General features: G+C 36.8%; 1 protein-coding gene, 3 long non-coding RNA genes and 2 pseudogenes across 4 annotated transcripts in view; 4 read left to right on the forward strand and 2 right to left on the reverse strand.

Annotated features, from left to right (window-relative positions):
• Positions 1-579, reverse strand: part of LOC148725080 (uncharacterized) — a 2786-nt pseudogene extending 2207 nt beyond the window's left edge.
• The window catches only part of LOC148725064 (uncharacterized), a 249609-nt gene that overhangs the window by 76327 nt on the left and 150782 nt on the right, over positions 1-22500 (forward strand). The window lies entirely within an intron of this gene.
• Positions 787-5061, reverse strand: LOC148725081 (uncharacterized; annotated as a pseudogene).
• On the forward strand, positions 5095-7356 carry LOC148725082 (uncharacterized). Its single transcript, XR_015990385.1, has 2 exons — positions 5095-5520; positions 7130-7356. It is a non-coding gene; the product is annotated as an uncharacterized LOC148725082 (long non-coding RNA).
• Positions 11009-13807, forward strand: LOC148725083 (uncharacterized). Its single transcript, XR_015990392.1, has 2 exons — positions 11009-11247; positions 12184-13807. It is a non-coding gene; the product is annotated as an uncharacterized LOC148725083 (long non-coding RNA).
• Positions 16429-17783, forward strand: LOC148725084 (uncharacterized; the record flags this gene model as incomplete). Its single annotated transcript, XM_088730244.1, is given in 1 exon segment — positions 16429-17783. A coding segment is annotated over 1 exon segment (1221 nt), but the record flags the coding sequence as incomplete, so codon positions are not given.

Genomic DNA, 22500 nt, shown 5'->3' on the forward strand with positions numbered 1-22500 from the left:
TGTAATCTTTGACAATAAGTTAAATATCGAACGTCAAGTTTCGGCTATTTGTAAATCTGCATTTTTTCACATCCGGAATATTTCTCGGATTAGAAAGTTTTTGTCAGTTAGTAGGACTAAGGCGTTAGTACATGCCTTCGTTACATGCAGATTAGACAACTGTATTTCTCTGTTGTATGTTCTTCCGAAACATTTAGTTCATAGATAGCAATTAGCCCAGAATTGTGCGGCACGGCTGATCTTTTGTGGTCGCAAGTATGATAACGTTACTCTTCTACTGAGGGAACTTCACTGGCTCCCCTTGGAGCAAAGGATTATTTTCAAAATATTATTTTTTACTTTTAAAGCTTTAAATATTTTATTCCCTAGTTATATCAGTGACTTGTTAGAAACTTATAAGCCTACTAGGTCTTTGCGATCATCGAGTAAGATGCAGGCAAAGGCCTTCAGTAAAGTATCCTTCCCTAGAAACTCATTGCCTATTAGTCAAGATACCATTAGAAATAATATGCAATAAATGGTTTGAACCTGGGGGTAACATGTGAAAGTGTAGTGTGATCGTCCGGGTAAGTGTGGTCCTGAGAATGACTGTTGTCAGTGGTGGTGACTGACTCTCTGACAATCTGTGCAGAAGTCATCATCAGAGTCAAGTGAATAGTTGTCAGTAGAATGTTCCTTATCCAGTTTATGTAAAATGATTGGTCAGTTTTGCCATCATGTTATTGGCTGTAAGACTCAAGTGGCGTAAGTTGGTTGTGATTGGTCTGTTTTGATCCATCGGTAAAGTTAGGTGGTTCTGTTCGGTTCATTTGTAATGTTACTGCCGTGAATAAGTCGTGTGTATGGAGCCGGTAGTAGTTGACACCTGTTTAGGAGAGTCTGTTCTAACTTAGTAAAGAAGCTTTCCAGAGTCAGTCGTTGAAAGTAGTTAGTGCTGTAGCTTAGGCATTGCAAGAGTCCCAGTCAATATTGTGGTTTGTAACTCGATGATGTTCAGCAACGTGATTGTTGACATCACCTTTCCTCGTGGCCCCTCTGTGTTCAGTAAGTCTTGTTGCGAGGTTTCTGCCAGTCTCTCTGATATAGGAGGCTTGGCAGTCGGAGCAATTCATCTCATAAATCGCTCCCTGTCTGTTCCTTAGTTCATCCTTTTCTTTAACGTTGGTCAGTAACTGACGTAGTGTGATAATGGGTTTGTGGGCGACGCGGATATTGAAGGGTGGTAAGATGCGGAATATGTTCTCAGACATGCATTTTACGTGTGGTATGGTTGCTGTAGTCATAGGAGTTGCGGCGTTGTTTGTTTTGGTAGTTGTGGTAGGTAGATGAGTGTTTCATCGGATGAGGTTGTCGTTGTAGTTGTTCTTTGAAAAAACGCGGATAAGGTATTTATTCTCGTTGGATAAGCTGTGTGTCGTGTTGCATACTAGTTGCACACATCGTGTGAGAGTTCTCATAATTGTGGCTTTGTGTGATGTAGGGTTGAAGGATGACTCGTCTTGTAATCTGTCGGTGTGTGTTGGTTTCCAGTAAATTGTCGTCCATGGTGAGTTGTTGTCACGGCTTGCCAGACAGTGTAGAAAAGGAAGTTTGCCATTGTCTTCGACTTCTCTGATAAACTGTACGTCCGTGTTTTGTCCGTCAAGGTAGTGGTGGAATGTGTCGATTTTGTCGTGTCATAAGTCAGTGAATGTGTCGTTTATGTAGCGTCACCAAAGGGTATCGTTTGTGGGTAAGTCGACGGGCCCTTTTCGACCTGCCCACAAACGATACCACTTTGGTAACGCTACATTGAAGAAACATTCACCGCCATACGACAACGAAATTGATCCATTCCACCACCACCTTAATGGACAAAACTCCAACAAACAGTTCATCAGAGAAGTAGAAGACAATGGCAAACTTCCTTTTCTATACCGTCTGGCAAGCCGTGACAACAACTCACTATGGACGACAATTTACTAGAAACCAACACACACCGACAGATTACAAGACGAGTCATCCTTCAATCCTACATCACACAGAGCCACAACTATGAGAACTCTAACACGATGTGTGCAACTAGTATGCAACACTTCACACAGCTTATCCAACGAGAACAAATACCTTTACCGCGTTTTTTCAATAAACGACAACTTCATCCGATGAAACACCCACCGACCTACTACTACCACCGAAACAAAGGATACCGCAACTCCTATGACTACAGCAGCCATACTGTACGTAAAAGGCATGTCTGAGAACATCTGCCTATCTTACAACCCTTCAATATCCACATCACCCACAAACCCATAATCACACTACGTCAGTTGCTAATCAACGTTAAAGACAAAGACAAACCAAGGAAGAGACAGGGAGCGATTTATGAGATCAATCGCTCCGACTGCCAAGCCTCCTATATCGGAGAGACTGGCAGAAACCTCGCAACATTACTGACTGAACACAGACGGGCCAAGAGGAAAGGTGACGTCAACAGTCACGTTGCTGAACATCATCGTCTTACGAGCCACAATATTGACTGGGACTCTTACAATGCCTAACCTACAGCACTAACTACTTTCAACGACTGACTCTGGAAAGCTGGTTTACTAACTTAGAACAGACTCCCCTAAACACGTGTCAACTACTTCCGGCTCCACAAAAACGACTCATTCATGACCTCAACATTACAAATGAACCGAACAGAACGACCTAACTTACCGATGGATCAAAACAGACCAATCACCACTGACTTACACCACTTGAGTCTTACAGCCAATAACATCGAGGGAAAACTGACCATTCATTTTACACAAACTGGACTAAGAGCAATCTACTGACAATAACTATTCACTTGACTCTGATGATGACGTCCACACAGGTAGTCGAAACATCAGTAACCGCCACCGACAACAATCCTTCTCATGACCACACTCACCCGGACGATCACATGACACTTTCACAAAAATAATATGATGATCATCTAGAGACTTGCATACTACCCTCTCAAGTAGTTTCCCTAGAGCACTAAGCAAAGATATTGGTCGAAAATTGTTCGGGTCCAGCCTATTCCCTTTTTAAAGATAGGTATAACTTCTTTCACTGCTAGGGGAACTTACAATTTTATTTTTAAATAAAGGCATCCACTCTACTTTTAATGGTATTTCTTTGATTTTTGTATACTTTTTCATGAACTTACATTTATATTGAAGTACATTTTTTTATTTTTTATTGCTATATTTCTATAGTTTCTTCTTTACTTAGGAGATAGATATGGTATAGGTTGACCTCTGGGCTTCCTTTTTCTTAATAACAGTTCTTATTTTAACAAAGCTTGTTATTTTTTTTTTAAGTATTGTATTATATACACTACCCTTCTCTTCTTAACCGAAATGACAGCAATCATATCAGAGGAGAAAGTAGAAAGCGTACTTGCCAACAGCTTCTGTAACATTCAAGGAAAAGCTGGGAGATATTTTCATGGATTCGTTTCTTGAGCAAAAGAATAATTCTTTCTAGGCAAACTTGGATCTCCTTGAGCCAAATTTCAAGGAAGAGTCTGCCCAGAGAATAGTAAGTTTAATTGATGTCGTTGATGGTATTTTGAATGATAATAGTGTGCATCAGGATTGTAAGAAATTAAAAGATGACACTAGACTCAACGCTTTTCTGCACATCCCAGGAAGATAAGGTTACCACTCCTTTCCAAAAATAAGTACAAACCTTGTGAAGTAAATAGATCATAGAGACTTGTACAGATGAACCCTTACCAAATCTACATATATGTCACATATATGTGACATAGGTTCAATTGTTGCACATATATGTCACATATATGTGCATATATGTGACATACAGTTAAAATGCTACAGTCATTTCTACATATATGTCACATATGTCTGCATATATGCGACATATATGAAAATTGGCGAGGATGAAAACATATATGTAACATGTATGCAAGTTTGCACATATATGTAGCATTTATGTTTGCTCATATTTGTCGATATAGCCTTGCATGGACTGATACAGTAAATTGAGGAGTCCCTAATTCCATTGTAGGGTTCAAATATTACATGATGCAGTGCTGTTTTCATTTTTATTACACTGTATGAATAATAAACTTAAAATGGAAAAGTGCTTATATCAATCTCTTTAAGCACATTATATATACTCATGCATGCAGATCTGATTGTGAACTATTAAATATTTAACATTTTGCCAATCCTACTTAAATGATAACGTCAGCTTTTACAATCGTAACAGTGGCCAATTTACCATTTCAACTTTGTTGATATAATCAAATTATTTCATTGCCCCTACTGACGCAGCCCCAAACAGTTTCTTTTAGAAACTATCAGCCTCTACTTAAACGTTAGCTTGCATGTATCCTGCTTGAACCTTTCTCTCAAATGAATTAATGCAATCCAAGTTTTTGGTGAAGCTAGGCTGGGTTAGTTATGCTGTCATCATCAACAAAATTGCTTAAATTATTTGATAAAAAGTGAGATTCTTCTGAACTACAAATACCAAAGAGAAATACCTGAATTTCGGTGCCACTAATTCTTTAAATACATGTAGCTAAAACAGGCAAACCATATAGCAAGGATAAGCTCTGATGGTGTGGGTCTCATGGCTTGTGTACAGCTCTACCTTATGGCCCATGCATGTATCAAGTCTGCAAAGTACTTTTTAAGAGCATTCAATGAGCTGACACACTTAATTGTTAAGTAATCCAGGAATACAGTGCAAATTAATCGAAGCAATTACACCTAAAAGACAATTTCCATTTAGATTGCGAGCAACCACCAAAGTAAGGATCAAAAGAACGCTCTCAGACAGTTTAAGTAGTGAACCTGGGTACACAAAGGGATCCTTAAAAATTTCTGTTTGATTGGAGATGTCGCCACCAACTGATTTCTCTTCATCATCTGAAAAGCTTTCACGATAGCTTCTTCCATCACCTTCAGAGACACCGCTCCAATTCATGTCCAAAATATCATCGCTGTTGTCTTCAGGCGAAGACATTCCTTGATGGTCCGGAGATAAAGGCAATGACATATCTGACATAGTCTCCGACATACTCAAGTCCGCATTAATTGTCATCACGGTCATCGGAATACTCTGATTTGCGATTTCCTAGCGAAACATTCCCACTTTCCTCGGGAGTTTGCTCATCTTCATCTGAGGTAAGTTGTACCGTTTTATCCTGCTGTCGATAAAAAGTGCTTTTGGGTTTTTGAAGGGATACTTCTCTTCGATGAATGTTGTGGCCATCTCGCCTTCTTAACGTTCCACCATTTTACATGGCATGTAAAGCGCATGCCCTCTCATCACGAAAGACCACAATGCCTGAGGGCACGCATCACGTGGTAATATTCATGTGACTAGACAAGAGCGTCGACAAGAGCGAGAGTTTTTGAGTCGCAAGTGCCGAAGCATTGTTTCATCGGATAAATTTCGCTAGTGTTCTCCCATTTTGGACAACTTTTCTCATAATGAGAGAAACAAAGGCGCCTTCTCGCTTCGCTAACGGCTTTGGTAAGTCATGCAAAATTAACTGCGTTATATGGATAGTTGTCTTAGCTGCGAATAAATGCTTTCCGCTGTACCTTGGTTCCAGAGGAATTTTGTTTGAAAGCTAGGCCGATTGCGGATTCAACTTTGCCATAAAGATTCGCTACCTTCGGCATGTTTTGAGAGCGTGAAATTTCGGGTCATCCTCGGTGTTAAAACCTGATGAGGTTTTCTTTGTGTCATGAGGAATTGTTTTGCTGTACGCTTTTGTTTTCAATGTTTTGTTGTCTTTGTTTTACGTCACTCGTGAGCTTTACAGGTTTTTACACCGAGGATGAGCCGAAATTTCCGTTTGTTTTCATTGATGTCAATACAGAGGCCACTAAATAACAAAGGGCAGTACAGTGTTTGCTTTTCCATGCTGCAATAGATCTTTTCGCGGTAAAAGGAGGGCAGCATGGTCGAGTGGTCAGCGTGTCAGACTTGCAATCTGTCGCTCCTGGGTTCAAGTCCCGCCTTGGCGGCTACTTGGATTAGCCCCGAATTTCAAATCCTCGGCCAAGCTTGAAATATAGCTAACTGGTTTGCCTTCGGCCAGTTGGGATTCTTAACAACGTTATTTTCAATTTGAATTATTTGTTTAAGTTGTTTCGTGGAAAACCTGTAAACTAGCTTCTAGCTAAGTGTTTCTCCACGTTACACTGTTTATTATTATAAAACTGTTTATTAAAATCCGCCATTTTGGAAACGGGGCAAACAGAGCGAGAAGTGTTTGTACGCAATGTCAAAAAACGTCTGTAATATAAAAATCTGGACAAGACTTCGGTATTATATCCCCATACTTGATTATGCATTCAATTCTTGGATAAAGGAGAGCAGAGGAAAAACAACGTATTTCCTTTGGGACTACAGCTTTGTTTTTGATTGGTAGGGGGTTATACGAAAATCTTTCCAAAATCTGCACAAACGTTGAATGGTGAGGGTAATATGGAGGCCCAAGCATTTCTCTATTTAAAATTGAGGGGGATATATAAAGGTAAGCTGAAAAGTGGGTGATCGTGTTTTTAATTTTCCTTACATCTGTCTGTAAACCCCACAAATTTTTCAAGGTCAGGGAAGAGTTATTGGGGAATTTTGCAAAAAGTCAAGGAAAATCTTAGTTCTCGTCAAAGTCAGTGAAAAGTAGGGGAATGTTGATTTGAGGGTTCCACAGAGGTTTGTGAAGTAGTCGATCAAGTGTAGCAAATCGGATAGAAAGCTTAAAAGCGATGGAGAAGTATATCATAGAACAATAGAACTATGCCATTCCGAGAAATTTCGTAAATCGTTCCCTGCATGTCTTTAGCCTTAGCCATTTTATATTTGAGTTGTGCACCCCAAGGAAATAAAACAAACCATCAAACCCTGCTTAACTCTGTGCTAATAATATTTTGTGCACTGCACTTTCGATAATTTGGTAATTAATTTAATTCAAGGTCAGTGAAAAATGTTTTGAGGTCAGTGAAAAGTCAGAGAAAAGTCGGAATTTTTTGGGTTCCAATGAGTGGCAACCTTTTGTTAGTATTACTATATTTAAGATATATCACAAACTAATCTACTATTCTAAGTATATATCTTGCTTCTCATTTGACAGCATTTGTATAGTCCCAATTCAAGAACTCAAAAGTGGCCCTTGTGCAAAAAGCCATCCAGGACACGTGCACAGGATGCCACAGAGGAATTTCAAAAAGGAAAGAATGTTGACACTATATCGTTAGCATGCACTTGCGTTTTATGACCCTTAATCTTGTCCAATACATTCCATTGAAGTTCATGCACTCATCAGTAACCTATATGGGCAATAGACTTATCATTTTCTCAGTTGAATGCCTGGTTTATTGTTTGATGGGTCCTGAGTTAATGTTTTTGAATGTTGCATATTTGCGGGACCATCCATTGAGGGAGATTGTTATCTGCTTTTTTTATCTATAATGCCCTTGAAAATAGAAGAAAACTTGATTGTGGCAATTGATGTGCTTTAACTCAAGAGAAGTTTCTCCAACTGACCTGTAATTTACCAAGTACATGTCACTGGTGTACATGTTGTGGTTCAGTTTTATCCTAGGTTCAATTTTTATTTTCGTTTGTATTAATTAAACTCTATCATTATTGCATATAGCCATATATCCAACAACAAATGGAAATAAAATTTGCCTGTAGGATAAAACTGAAATACATCACTTTGATGCGGTACGTTGTAATTCAGGCCATTTTATTGATGTAAAAACTCATTCACTTTGTTTAAGGAGGAATACAAAATATATGCTTTGTTTGCCACAACCATATATGTCTATGAGCATTTTCTTGCTTTACATTTGGGTACAGCTTTTCATTTGCATATACAGGCTGTTGATGTTTTATATAACTGTTTAATATGAAAAAAGATTGGCTCATAAAATTTAAAAGAACTGCAGAAATGTAATGGTCAAGAGGCCAACTCCAATGTAGCTTTGTTGGTTTATTAGCTCGACGTTTGGACCGTCTCAGTCTTCCTCAGGAGCATACTAATTACAATAAGATTAGTATGTGATTAGTATGTGATTAGTATGTAATTAGTATGCTCCTGAGGAAGACCGAGACGGTCGAAACGTTGGGCTAATAAACCAATAAAGCTACATTGGAGTTGGCCTCTTGACCATTACATTTCTGCTTTTATTTACGTTATTTCAAGAGCCCACGATCGCTTCAGTGATCCTCCAGGCAGCGCGTTTGAGACTGATCAGCATTGTTTGTGGGACCCCTTACAAGCTTCTACTTATATATATATATATATATACAATTATTTAGGAAAATAAAAATTAAAACTTTGCACGAAGTTTTAGTGCGAAGTTTTAATTTTTATTTTCTTAAATAATTGTTTACAAAGCTCCATGATTCAAGGATAAGGTTTTTTACGTTTATATATATATATATGAGTTCTATTTTCTTTACATATTAACAGGTTTCGCAAAGCCATGCCTTACAGAAATATATGATTTTGTGATCTCAATTAAGGATTGTGGTTATTCTTTATTGACTACAATTGTTTTTGGCTAGCTATTATCAACTATAATACATCTATGCCTTTAGGTTGACCTGCATATGCATGCCCTCACCAAATCTACATATATGTGACATACATGTTACACATGTGTGCCACATATATGTGGCATATATGTGCAACGATTGAACTTATGTAACATATATGTCACATATAAGTAGATTTGGTAAGGGTGCATTTGTGGTTCCCAGGTTCCACATACATGTTACATATATGTTACATATATATGTCACATATATGTGATATATATGCAACATGAGTGCCAAATTCCTACATATGCCACATTTATGTTACACATATGTGGCATATATTTGACATATATGCCACATATATGTGACATATATGCCACATATATGTGGCATACATATGTAACATATATATGTCACATATATGTAGATTTGGTAAGGGAACATGCACAAGGCTACATGAATAGACTGAAAATTATGAAAATTAGTTACTGTGAAGTCACTTCACACTAAGTAGACAGTATATCACAGTTAAAGTTATAACTAAAAAATGGATGGTCACTATGTACCAGAGAGGAATAAGTTAGTTCATTTAAGTATCACAGTAGTAAATTTTGAGTATATGACTTGGCTTTGTCAATAACTCAACCAAGAAGCCATAATGTGAGTTTTTCCTTATTATTATTATTATTATTATTATTATTATTATTATTATTATTGCAATGCATTGGTTTTCATCATAGTTTAAAGTATAAAAGTGTACATAGTTCTTGTTATAATAGAAGATAACATGTTCATTTTTTCCCAGCTTGAAGATGTTTAGATTCTTAATTACAAAAGTATTCCCATTGGCCTGACGGCATTTAACCCTAAAGCAGAAATAGTTCGTTTGTCTCTGAGTTAAATAAAAATGCAGTGGTCATCTGCACTCAAAGATGGAACAGGTTCAATAACGTTTGTCTTGTAGGAAGAATATATTGATAAATTGGATGCCAACACAAAAAACTTGTTCAAAACCCTGAGGTTACAGGTCTCATAGAATGATAGAGTATCTTAACACTCCAAAGACTTTAGCCCAGAACAATCAGCTGCATTAGGAAGACCACTGGCTGATTTTGATGATATTATGGCTTTGAGGATAATAACAACTCAGTGTGAAGTCATGGGCATACAACAAGCCACCAACAAAATTTCATGTGCTTCATGTTTTAAAAAAAAAAATTAATCCCTTACGCAGATAACATAATGGGAGATTGCAAGTCAAGTGTTTCCAAGCTGCAAGAAAACTGTTATAACACATACTCTCTGCATAATGGTCATTACTGAAAATAACAAAAAGTTTTGGTTCACTTTGTCACACCAACAGCTTCAACACCATTGAGCTGTGTTGGATCCAACTTTTGAAATAAAGAGAGAAATGACACCAAATGATAGCAAGCTCACAATTTTCTAAGAAAACAGAGAAATTGTTATCCAGTATGATGCCATTGACACCACTGCATGTCAGTCCACAAGTAGACCTCTACACTGACGATACTACCCTTACAGCCACTGCTCACTTCAATAATTTACCTGAATTTAAACTTTCTCTAAATACCGCCACAAATGAAATACGTCACTGAGCCACCTCAAATAAACTCCCAATCAACAACTCAAAGTCCAAAGTCCTTAGTCCTAACAATCACTAGAAAGCACCTGGTGTCTAAGATCAATGATGAACTTGTTGTCACAGTTGAGAAAAATAGGCTCATAAATGTAAAAAGTGCAACACTTTTAGGTTTAACAATTGATAGTTCACTCTCCCAGACATAGACATTACATGACTGTACCTTTGTCTGTACTTGCGAATGTCAGTGTTATTCCTAATTCATGCATTGTCACCTTCACCAGTTTGTGTCTGCTTCTCTCCAAATGCATCATCACCATTATTTTATTCACTCATTTCCAGCCAGCTCAGAAAACATAAGCCCAGTTTGTAGTCTGCTGGTAATCCAACCTGTGCTTGTCAACTCTTCTATACCAATGTACAAAAGAGCTGTTTCTCTTTGTCTGTTGGATTTCATTCAGGCAACACAAACTTCATTACCCAGCACCAAACAGTCTATCAGGAAGGACAAAGCTGAAAATATCCAAGGGACCATTGGAAAAATTCTCACAGACAGACACACTAATTGTTGTTCATTGCAGTACCAGGGAGACTCATGCACCAGATGTAGTTCAGGCAATAGTAACTGCCCAACTCATTGCTAACACAGCCTTTACTGCAATTGTGGCATGTACATCTTCTCCAGCAGAGAAGGATCAAGTAGTTGATCTAACACTGAGTAGAATAGATCCCTTTAGATAGATAGATAGATACTTAGATAGATTTTATTGAAAAACAATACATAGCAGCCAAGGGCTGAATTGCATACCATTGAAATGTAAATAATAAAATTACTAAATAATTATATAATAAAGTACTATTAAGATCGAAAAGCCACCTACAAGATCTAAAATAATTTCATACTGTATTTGTATTAAAACATGACTTAATAATAAAACTATTTCTTACACATTTTGTGTTTATTTTAGGAATGTCAAAATTGCGTGTTTGTCAAAGCGGATATTTGCAAGCCTGATGTGAAGGCAGCAATAATGCCCGTAACCTCTGAAAAGCGTGGCACACATATCACTGTGATGGCCCAAGTACGAATGATTCGAGTGGTATGTTGTATTCCATTTTTACCATTTGCTTAATAGTCAACAAGATAAAACATTGAACAATATTGAGAAATTAACCCACACTCTTCATCAAAGAGTTTCTATTTCTCAAACCAATAATTTACTTTCACCTGAATTCGAGTGACAGGATATCATACATTGTTAATAATATACCTGCCGAGTTCTGTGCCATACATGTAAGAGTACATTAGCCTAAATTTATGCAGTACCTGTCTTGAAATCAAACATAATTAAGAAAATGTTATTAAGCAACTTGAATTTCCTGTATGAATCCACCTTGACCTCTCACAACTTGTGCCATATCAATCCACTGAAAAAATTCACACAGTATTATCTACTATTATTCATCACTATTCCTTTAGACATGTAACAATAAGTTAACTCTAAAGATGAGAAATGCAAGAAGGAATGTTCCTAAATATAGTTTTTTTCATAGAGTTGTGCGAACATGGAACTCCCTTCCTCTTTCCATTTGTGAGGCAACAAGTGTAAATTCTTTTTAAGTCTTAGTTCAGGATTAGTCCATTCTCTTAATGTATTTATTGTTTAATATAAATTTATATCTATTACTGCCATATTTTAATCTGCATCATTATTTTCATTCAAGTACCATTGGTGTTCTGCTCTAATATGGGGTCTATGACTCTTTTGCATTTCATCCCTTGGCTTCTGATTTTTGTATGCCATAAATTGTAATAAATAAATAAATACCTACAGTCTTTGATGCTCTTGATCTAATCAGTAACAACTCATTCAATAATTTTGTCCTTTTATTTCAGAACAAAGCATAGTTAGTTATTTAAGTAACTTGTCGCCTATAAAGACCATGCAGCCAAAACAAGAATCAATATTTTTCACTAAATTTCCAAACAAACACTAATTAATTAAAAGTAAATCTTGCTGTCTACTTCTCCCCAGAAAAGCATTCAGTGTTCAAGCCCAAATTCGAGTCTTCACAACCTATTAGAATACAGAAGTCCAAACTAAAGAAAAACCACAAGACAGTGAAAAGGAAGAATTGATTCTCAACAAAAGAAAAAAAATTGAAGCTCCCGATGAAAGTGAGATGGATTTTGACCTCCAGCAAATAAACAAAGAAACCATGGTAGCAACAGACAGCTCAGTGGAGGAAATTCAAAGTTAAGAAAACAATACCCTGGTCAACATCGCTGGCCATATTTTATTTCATGATGCTGTGGAAATTGTGAATGTTCACAGAAAAACTTTGACTAAACAAGAAGTCCTCTTTACAGATAACAGTGGATCTCTGTGGCTGGTCTTGTGGAAACAAGACACAAGTAAAATGAAATCAGGACAATGTTACAAAACATCAAATGTTGCCATTAAAGAATTTAATGGCACAAACTGTTAAACTTTAATGAAAAACAGCACAATAAATGAGGCTGACAGATTCATGATAATAAATAAATGCGCAATAAATGAGGTTGACAGATTATTGTCATGAGAACTCGCCAACCAATTTGCAATTAAAGCTCAATGCAGACTTGGCAGCTAGTACATCTTGGTTACATAATAATAAGCTGACACTAAAGTTACTAAATCGAAGTTTATGGTCATTGGAGGATGCAACAGATTAAGTCAATTCAATGACATAGCCCTTGTAGCCAATAATGATCAACTGAAGAACATTACCAGATTTAAGTATCTCGGAGTGATCATAAACCAGCATCTTACTTGGCATGACTGTATTGAACAGCTACAAAGTAAAATACCAATGAAAGAAACTAGGTGTGCTAAAATGAATCAAGCATCTTCTCCCAGTTTATGCAAGGAGGATCTATGTGTCAACAATGGTCATTCCTGTTCTCGAATATGCAACTATGGTATGGGGTGATAAAAATAACAAAGTTTTGATGGATTCTATTCAAGTTCTTCAGAATAAAGCAGCTAAGCTAGTACTGGATTGAGCAACACATTCCTCTTCAATTCAAGCACTTCTTGATATGAACTGGATCAATCTATCATCCAGAAGATTAATGCAACGGTGTCTTTTTATACATAAACTTATAAATGACAGTGAAAGAAACAGTATGATTACTCGAGGCACAGACTATCATAGCCATAAGACTTGCTCCAAGGAAACTATTAGATCTGTTAGATCAAACACGAACTGGGGTCTACTCAGATCTTTTAATAGTACATTGACAGACTGGAATTCCCTCCCAGAAGACATGAAATGTCTACCCTATGATGCTTTTACAATTTCATTGCTTAAATATTTTGAATTCTAATAGGTTCCGTTAGTGTGTCATCTCTTGCACATCGATTTTATTATTTTCTGTTCATGTCATATTTTAGATATCTCATATTTTAGATATTTCATATTTCAACCATGAGTTTTTACTTATTAATTACGTGATTACTTATTTTATACATTGTTAATTTTGAGGACCTCACTGAAAACCGCTATGGCGAGCTGGGCTCCCTCTTTAAATATTTTTTAAATAAAATAAAATAAATAAAAAGGATAGATTGAGAAGATGTTGTATTAGAGAAATAAAAACAACAATTGAAGCTGCAATTCCCAACCAGAAGGAATTAACTAAGTTCAATCTAATTGAAACCACAACAAGTGCCCCTTGAAAGTCATGGACGGTGACAAGAAAATCCTCAAATGTTCTGAGTTTGGCCTAATGCAACTGAAGACCAAATGTCGCAGTAAAATAATGGCCAGTATTCTTACCATCACTGGAAAAACATGCCGCCTTCCCTAAATATAATTGATATGATTAAACAACTGTTTAATTTTAAAACAGAACAGGATGGGGAATTTGTGAAAAGTTTGCAGACCTTAATTAGTGATGATATCACTGAACTGCTTCATCCTGTAAAAGCAACAGTTGTATTCAATGACAAAAATGCCAAGGGGTGATCAGACCAGTGTAAATCATAAATAATTCTCTTTAAATTCAATATAGGCTGATAGTAATTTATAACTACTTTCTAAAATGTATTTTAATAGGTCTTTAAATTTCTAATTTTATTTTTTTAAATTACTCTAAAAGTTCTGTTAGCTGTATTCTATGCAAGTTGTTAGAAGTATATTTTTCAAAAAAAATTAACGTTAATTTTCAAATAATATGAAACAACATGGTTTTTGTCAACAGTGGCACCTGAAAACTACCAAGTAATGTTAAATGTTTTTCCAACACTTGATACAACCATCAAGGTTTTAATTGATGAATAGGAATTATTTGTTTCACAGTTGAAAGTGGGAAATTCCACTTGTTTCACTTAAGTTCAATTAGATGTCTCTCTTTGTATGTTGTGCTCTATATTTTTGCCAATTTCAAAGTAACTTTCGAACTATTTATGAACATTTTTATTAAAATATGTTATTGTTTTTAAAAATGAAATCTAAAGACATCTAACTATCCCTGTTACAGTAGTTATTTCAGATATAGTCATCATTAATCATGTCTTTTCTTGGCTTTACTTCTTTCAAAGCAAAAAAAAAAAAAATTTTACGATAGGTAACTTGGTCTCGTATGATGTGTCTTCTCTCTTTAAGGAGGTTCCACTCGATGAAGCCATTGACCACATCATTCATGAAATCTACACCAACAACAAGCTACCACAACTCAGCTCATAAAAAATAAGGTTTGCATGGCCAAGCAAATGGAAGTGTGGGGAATGGACGCCTATATTTAAAAAGAGCGACAGATCTAGTTAGGAAAACTACAGACCTATCACAGTCTTACCCTGTGTTGGTAAGGTCTTTGAGCAGCTCATTGGCAAGCAAATTACGACTGACTTTGACAAACACATGTGTGTAAACTCATCAGCCTACCGAAAAAACTACAGCTGCGAAACCACGCTGATCAACCTGGTGGAGGGGTGGAGAGAGGCCAGAGATAAACACCTTTTCGTAAGCGTAATGTCGACTGATATGTAAAAAGCTTTCAACTCCTTAAATCCACCGCTGCTATTGAGCAAACTCAAAGCTTACGGCTTCCAGGGTAATATCATTGAACTTCTGAAAAGCTATCTATCGAACAGGAGAAATCGTGTAAAGTTAGGAAGCAATATCAGCTCCAACAGATTAGTCAGCTGTCCTCAAGGATCCGCATTGGGTCCTCTGTTGTTGAATATATTCCAAAACGATCTATCTTATCATGTTAGAGATATATCAATGTACGCGGATGACCATCAGTTTTACCATATAGGTCATGACCTACCCACTACTACATCCAAACTTAGGGACAGTACGGAAAAAGCAACCAACTGGTACGAATCTAATCTATTAGTTGGTAACCTTAAAAAATACCAAACCTTAATCATTGGTAGCAACAATAACTCTGAAAACAACATCGAAGAATGCACTATCTTAGTAAACAAAGAGAAAATCAACACAACCGCTACTTTCCAACTTCTTGGAGTCACAATTGACTCAAATTTGAACTTCAATAATCATATAAATACTATCTGTAACAAAGCCAGTCAAAGGATTGGTGTGCTTACGAGACTCTGCAACTTGATTCCAACAAATGCAAAATTACAACTTTTTAAGGCAGCAATTCTACTGTATCTAACCTACTGCCATCTCACATGGCATTTTTGTAAATCTAGTGATAGTCACAGATTGGAGAGAGATCAAGAAAGAGGCCTAAGGGCTGTATTCAAAGATAAACACTCCACCTATGAACGTTTACTGCAGAAAGCTAATTTACCTTCACTAGTAAACAGACGCTTACAGGATATATGCATTTTAGTGTACAAAGTTAAACACAACCTTAGCCCCTTGGATATTTGTAATATATTTCAGAAACACAATGCTTCCTATAATTTAAGACAGGCCGACTTTTCTATTCCTAGATACAACACAATAACTTACGGCAAACATTCACCATGCTATTTAGGACCAAAATTATGGATTAAACAGACAACTTGTGACAGATCAGCCACAACATTAGCTAGTTTCGAAAACCGCATACATAAGCGTGACCTCAGCTCCCTATTAGATGATGGCTGCAGGGGCTGTGCTCTATGTACTTCTTAATTCATTTCATATTTTTTCATACAATCATGATATGACTTAATTTTATTCTTAAGTAGGTAATATTCTTTGTAAATAGTTTTTATCCATTTTATTCGTGTCCCCACATTAGTATGGGATATCTCCCAAACTAGAAGGTTTTTTGACACATTAATAAAGTTTCTATCTATCTATCTATCTCAAAGTTACTCTTCAGACGCCTTCTCTGTAATGTCACCAAGAACACAGTTTTCAGTTTTAATGACAAGCTATATAAACAAATTGAAAGATGCAGCATGGGCAACCCACTATCTCTAGTCCTTGCAAATATTTTCATGGCTAAATTAGAAGCTGATGTAGTCCAACCTTTCAACCCGCCATTCTATGACCGGTATGTTGATGATTGTTTCTCTAGGAAGAAAAAGGACGAGCCTGACGTTCTATTTGACCAGCTAAATCACTATCACCCTAACATTGTTTTCACTGCTGAGGAAAACCCTGACCACTTCCTTGATACTGCCTTTAGTTATAACAACAAGTTCAATTGCAGCGTCTTCAAGAAACCGGGAAAACTACCAACACATTGGAAATCTGAGGTCCCTACCAAATGGAAAAGGAACTGCATCAGTGGTGCACTCCATAGAGCCAAATGCACCTCTACCAATCTTGACAAGGACATTAAAACTCTTGAAACATCTTTTATCAATGCAGGTTATCTCAAATGTTTCATTTCGCATACAATCAACAACTTTCTAAATGACTCATCACAAGATGACAACATCATTCCGAATTTTCTCTTCGAAGACCGAAAGAAAGTCTTCATCAAGCTTCCTTTTTGCAGTAAAAATGAAAAACTCGGTAAGACGTTTGTTAAAAAACTCAACGAGTTCACAAATTTTAATTTCATCTTTGTAATTCTGTGACAAAAAAGGTGAATTAAAAGCCTTTTTAACAACAAAGACAAAAACACTTGCAGATCCAAAGTTGTTTACAAAGGAGATTGTTCTTGTGGCATTGATTACATTGGCGAAACTGTGAGAAATTTAGCAGTACATATTGCGGAGCATTCAAATCCTACTCACATCTCTGAACCTGCAAAACACTTGCAGGAAAATCCATCAGATTCTTTCACCTGGCATGTTCTCTCCTCAGCAGAAACATTCCACAAGCGTAGGATTGTCAAGGGGCTAATGATCCAACAATTCTGCCCCAGTTTGAACAAACAAGTTATTTCTTATGTCTCCAAACTTTTCCCATTGGGAATCACACAAGATATAGGTATATATATATATGTACAGACGGTCATTATTTTCAACCCTGATGATGGCAAACAGCCGAAAACATTTGGTTTAAACATTTTAATTTATAATTTTTTCCTAATCTTTTAGCCTTGTATATATAATATACGATAGCAATGATTCATCAATTTCAGAAATGCCCTCTGAACTTAGCTGGTTAATATTTTTTTCGCACATTCTCCTGTCATTTGTTTATTTTCAAAGCCAACTCTTTCACCTGCTAACATAATCCTCACCAAACTTCACACATCATTGTTGTGATTATCATTGATAATGGGCAGAAGATAAGTTTGTGCATTCTAATGACACATTTCACGCATCATAAGCAATTAGAAAACAGGCCATCAAAACTAATACCTATAGACCAATCAGAGTTTTTAAAATTAATTACGACTCTCCCCCTCCATTAAAAAGAAAAATTCGTCGGACTGAGTATCGTTTGAGGTAAGAAAGGTGCTTAAATCTTAGTTTTGGAAACACCCTACAATTTGACACTGCTCTAAGAAATAAGGTCATGAATCACTGCATAAATTATGATTAGGATGTGCCGCAGCATTATCATCGTTTAGATATCCTAGTAAAACTATGACAAAATTACAAGTGTTAACTTTTTTTACAATATGTGTAACACACACGCTAGTCGAGTCTGAGTGATTAGAGCAACAGAAGCTAATAAAAGTTCATTCATCGACCAACGAAATACATGAAGAAATAATTGGTTTTAGCCTTGAGAGAGTTCCGTTGGAAAAGAAGGTAAGACAGGCGACTAAACCACTGCCACGCTCGCTGCACGAAATAGGAAATACTCAAGGTGCTTTGTTAGAGCTTGACCAATTTTCAAATTGGCGGATTTTATCGCGAAAAGTTCGATAATAACAACAGTATACAACGGCCGATATTTTCGAAATAGAGTTCAATTCTTTACAAAACCAAACCTCAGGACTTATTGTGATGAAGTTGTACGATTTTCTGTCCTTTGTTACTGTATGTACATCAGTGTTACTTTGTTGCAAGTTGTAACCATGGTAAGGTTCATTTCAGACAAATTTATGTGAAAACTACCTCTGTACCAACAAACCGATCAAATATCCTGAGCAGTGAACCAAACAACAGACTATCGACTCCTTTTTGTTCATCCTTCTCAAAAGACTGATCTCGCGAACACGTACGTCAACGACAAAAAAACCGAAAAAATTGAGACTTTCGGCAAATTCAGAGGGTTGGTTTCTGGCGATCATCATGCAACTGTCAACCTCAAATAAACCATATGCGCCGAAATCGGCGAAATCATCAAAATATCTTAATAGAAAGGAAGCTTGGTATGAATAGTGCACAAGAATAACAGTAGGTTTGACACTTTAACAACACTAACGTAACGAATTCAAAGTGGTTCGCAAACCTTTAGGGAGCATTGATCCTGAAAAGCGTGAAATTTGATGTTATCAATTTGCGTCCCAAGAGCTCCAACCGCCAGCATTCGATAGAATCTCTTCCTTCCAAAACTTCAGGGACTTTTAACCTACAATTTGGACACACAAAACAGAAATAGTCGTTACAAAATAGAAATAGTCATTACACAGATATTTCAAATGACTTCGAATTCAAAGTGGATTTCGAAAGCTACCGATGGTGATGTTTGAAGTCCAACGCAATATTCTATCACACCTATGTGTTGCCGCCGCATGTTCATGCAAGAAGAGCTATGAACTGAGTAATGGATGTTTCCTTTACAAAATCTAGCTTACCCTGACATCTAAAAGTTAAATACAGTGCTACTTGTAGATGCCAACTACAGCCACACACCGTTAGGATATCTGTTAAAATGTGTTGTTCTGACACAATCACGTGTCTCCCTCGTCTCCCTCCTGTTTAGACGACGAAACAACAGTATTCGGTCAGCGGTTTTATGTTCTCATCTCTTGCAAATATTATCATACCATTATTTTCAGTTATTATTCTTTTATCAGTTGGACCCCGATAGTTCGAACTCGGATAATTCGAAGTCCCCGCTAATTCGAAGTAAAATTCATTTCCCTTGCTTTTGCCCCACTTTTCTCAGTCATTCTACCTCGGATAATTCAAAGTCCCCGCTAATTCGAAGTAATTTCTGTTCCCTTAGGTCGGATTTTACCCCGATAATTCGAAGTTAAGTTACCAGCTGGATGAAAAAGAACAGACGCTGTCGGAAATTAGAATATATATTTATGTAATAACAGTTTCGAACATTTCACAGCTCGTTAATCCCTTTATAATTGTGTAAAACAGTTCTCTTTGCATTAATCCCTTTACTGTATGTGCGGTGCTTTATAAAAGTTATTAATATGTCGATGTGATGAAAATCCATGTGCCTAAAGAGTTGACGAAAAATCCAATTTTAGTCTTTCAGCTTTGTGAACTCTCTTTCAGGAATACTGACGTATTTCTTCTCTCCTTCAAACAAAAGTTTGCATGACTCTTGCATCCCTTCACCGTCGCCAAGATTAACAGGCATGCCTGTCACAATAACAGTGCATGAATTTCTACACTCTTGTCTTAGCGAATCGTCCACTCTTTCCCTTCTTCAGATGTCCAACAATGGTTTCTTGATCTCGCATCACACATAAGGCATATTTGTCCACCGGGTTATCGGGCTCTCTTCTGGTTGAAAGTGTTTCAATCACTGTTGGTTTCCAGATTTCCTGGTAGTCGTTATATCCCTTTATGTAGGAGTTAATCTGAAGCAAAGCAACATTCCTTGGGCAAACCATTATTTAAGCAGAGCTTGATTCAGTAAATTCAAAGCCGGGATCTAGCAGTTGAGTGCATGCGTCTAAGGACAAGGACGCGATATGAGTAAACAATACACGCTAAATCACACTTTTAGCGGAAGTGGATCAGGGTTTGATATTTTGTATAACGAGTCATTCGTATTTCACCGGAATTTCAAGCCACATGCACGTGACGCAATTGTCGTGTCTTGGTTGGATAATCACCATATGAATAATTAATAAGTTCAACAACTTGAAGTCAATCAATTTTATCTACTGTTAGGGGGCCCAGTAAAGTCATCATGAATTGGGCACTCCCTGTTTCTTCAAAAGATATCACAAGACAAGAAAATTAATCTCGCAACAAGATTTTGTTTCACTTAAGTATGCCTAATATGTGTTCTCTAAGTGCTGCACCAGGTTGATGTGTCATTACAGAAACACGGATATACAGGATAGATTCGGTTACAAGGAATTTATTCCAGTATTACGAGATGTACGAGAGCAGACAAATGAGCTGAGATATTTCTTAAATACATTTTCGTCAATCATGACGCCTAGGTACTTTATATATTGTTTGCGTTCCAGCGAATAAAAGATCCCGTCAATAAAGCTTCTTTTTAAGCCGATCTCAATTTTTTTTATTGCAGATTTTATGATTATGAAATAAATTTCATTCATGTCAATAGGTATGAGTCTTTCCAAGTGTAAAAAGATGTCTCCAATCTGTCTTTGGGTAAAGATCAAAAGAGTGTTCATGCCCTATGTAAAATGTTTTTTTTTTCTTTTTAATGTTTACATCTAAAAATGATAAATTAGTGAGCAGCACTGCATAAACTGATTAAATAGTAAAAAACTGTTTCGTCTAATATTATCAGAGCTCGTCTGGCAGTTTTTACAAGTAGCATAGATAAGCTTCCTAATTAATGTTTCTTTTTTCTTAAGGCAACAGCAACGCTGATTATACATCTAACCCATTGTGTCTCAAAAGTGTTCTTATCACGAGAGCGCCCGTCTTGTTAAGCTGTGCTGAGCCAATGCTAGGAAGATATGTCTATATTGTAGCAAAAGAGTACTTCAAACTATGCGACGTACAGGTCTTTCTGAATGGTAAATTCTACGAAAGTTTTGCAATTGTAGTTGAATGCATTGATGTTCTCTTATCAATTTACATCTGCAATAGTCTATTATTATTACTGATCTCCAGCTTTTGCGACGGATACGAACATAAAGTACCTTGCTGGTTTCGATCCGCACGACAAGGGGATGCTGAAAAAAGTAAAATATTACTTTGAAGATCTTTCACCAGGCGACTACGCTCAGATCGTTTTGTCGTATAGCAGATTAAGTGTTAAAAGGACAAACCTTGTAAACGATCTTTCGCCTAAACAGAAAGCCTCACTTTTAACACTGCAGTACTGATTCCTGCACAGCGGAATGAAGACAGCAGTAAGGATGAATGTGGATCACGTCAAGGCGAACTTGAACAAAAGTACATCAATGGAGCTCTCATGATGGTTCAAGACAGTGGTGTGGTCACCATCAAAGCTCTGTACACAAGTAAGCAAATAATTGCATCTTCCTTATTGGCTGCTGATCCCGATGATGAGATAAAAATTTTGTTCTTCAGTAGTAAATATCACCCTAAAGGATGTTTCCCAGTAAGAACCGCTCTGATATGTAACTTTGCGTTTGTTGGTTTGAAGCATCAAAAGAGTACCGAGAAGATTATTGCAAAGGTTTTATTTTCAGATACACAGTACTTATAGTGACACCTTGACGAATAATCGCGCTGTTATCCCTTCCCGGCCATTGAAAACCTGCTTTCTATTTGGTGGCGTTATTCGGGGGAGGACGGGGGTTGCTCTGTCGAGGAACACTGAACATTGGGTGGTTGCTTTGGGAGGAGTTTTCATTAATATCACTAGATCTACCGTCCTAATTCAATCAACTCAGATAGCATGGCTAACTGTGTTCCAAATCTTCTCATGTGTAATGTTTCAGTAGCTTGGTTAAACAAGAAGAGAAAACATACGTTCCGCTGTAGTAGAAGTGATGTGCGCATCAAAGGTAAATATGAGTAGATATAAGTCAATAAATGTGGCAAATAACCAACTGGTTTTCCTTTCTTTTTTGAATTATCATGTCTTAGTGAACAACCTGACCCTGGGCATCGACTATGTGACTCCGGAAT

This window comes from Stylophora pistillata, chromosome 8, assembly GCF_964205215.1.
Source record: "Stylophora pistillata chromosome 8, jaStyPist1.2, whole genome shotgun sequence".
Lineage (NCBI taxonomy): Eukaryota > Metazoa > Cnidaria > Anthozoa > Scleractinia > Pocilloporidae > Stylophora > Stylophora pistillata.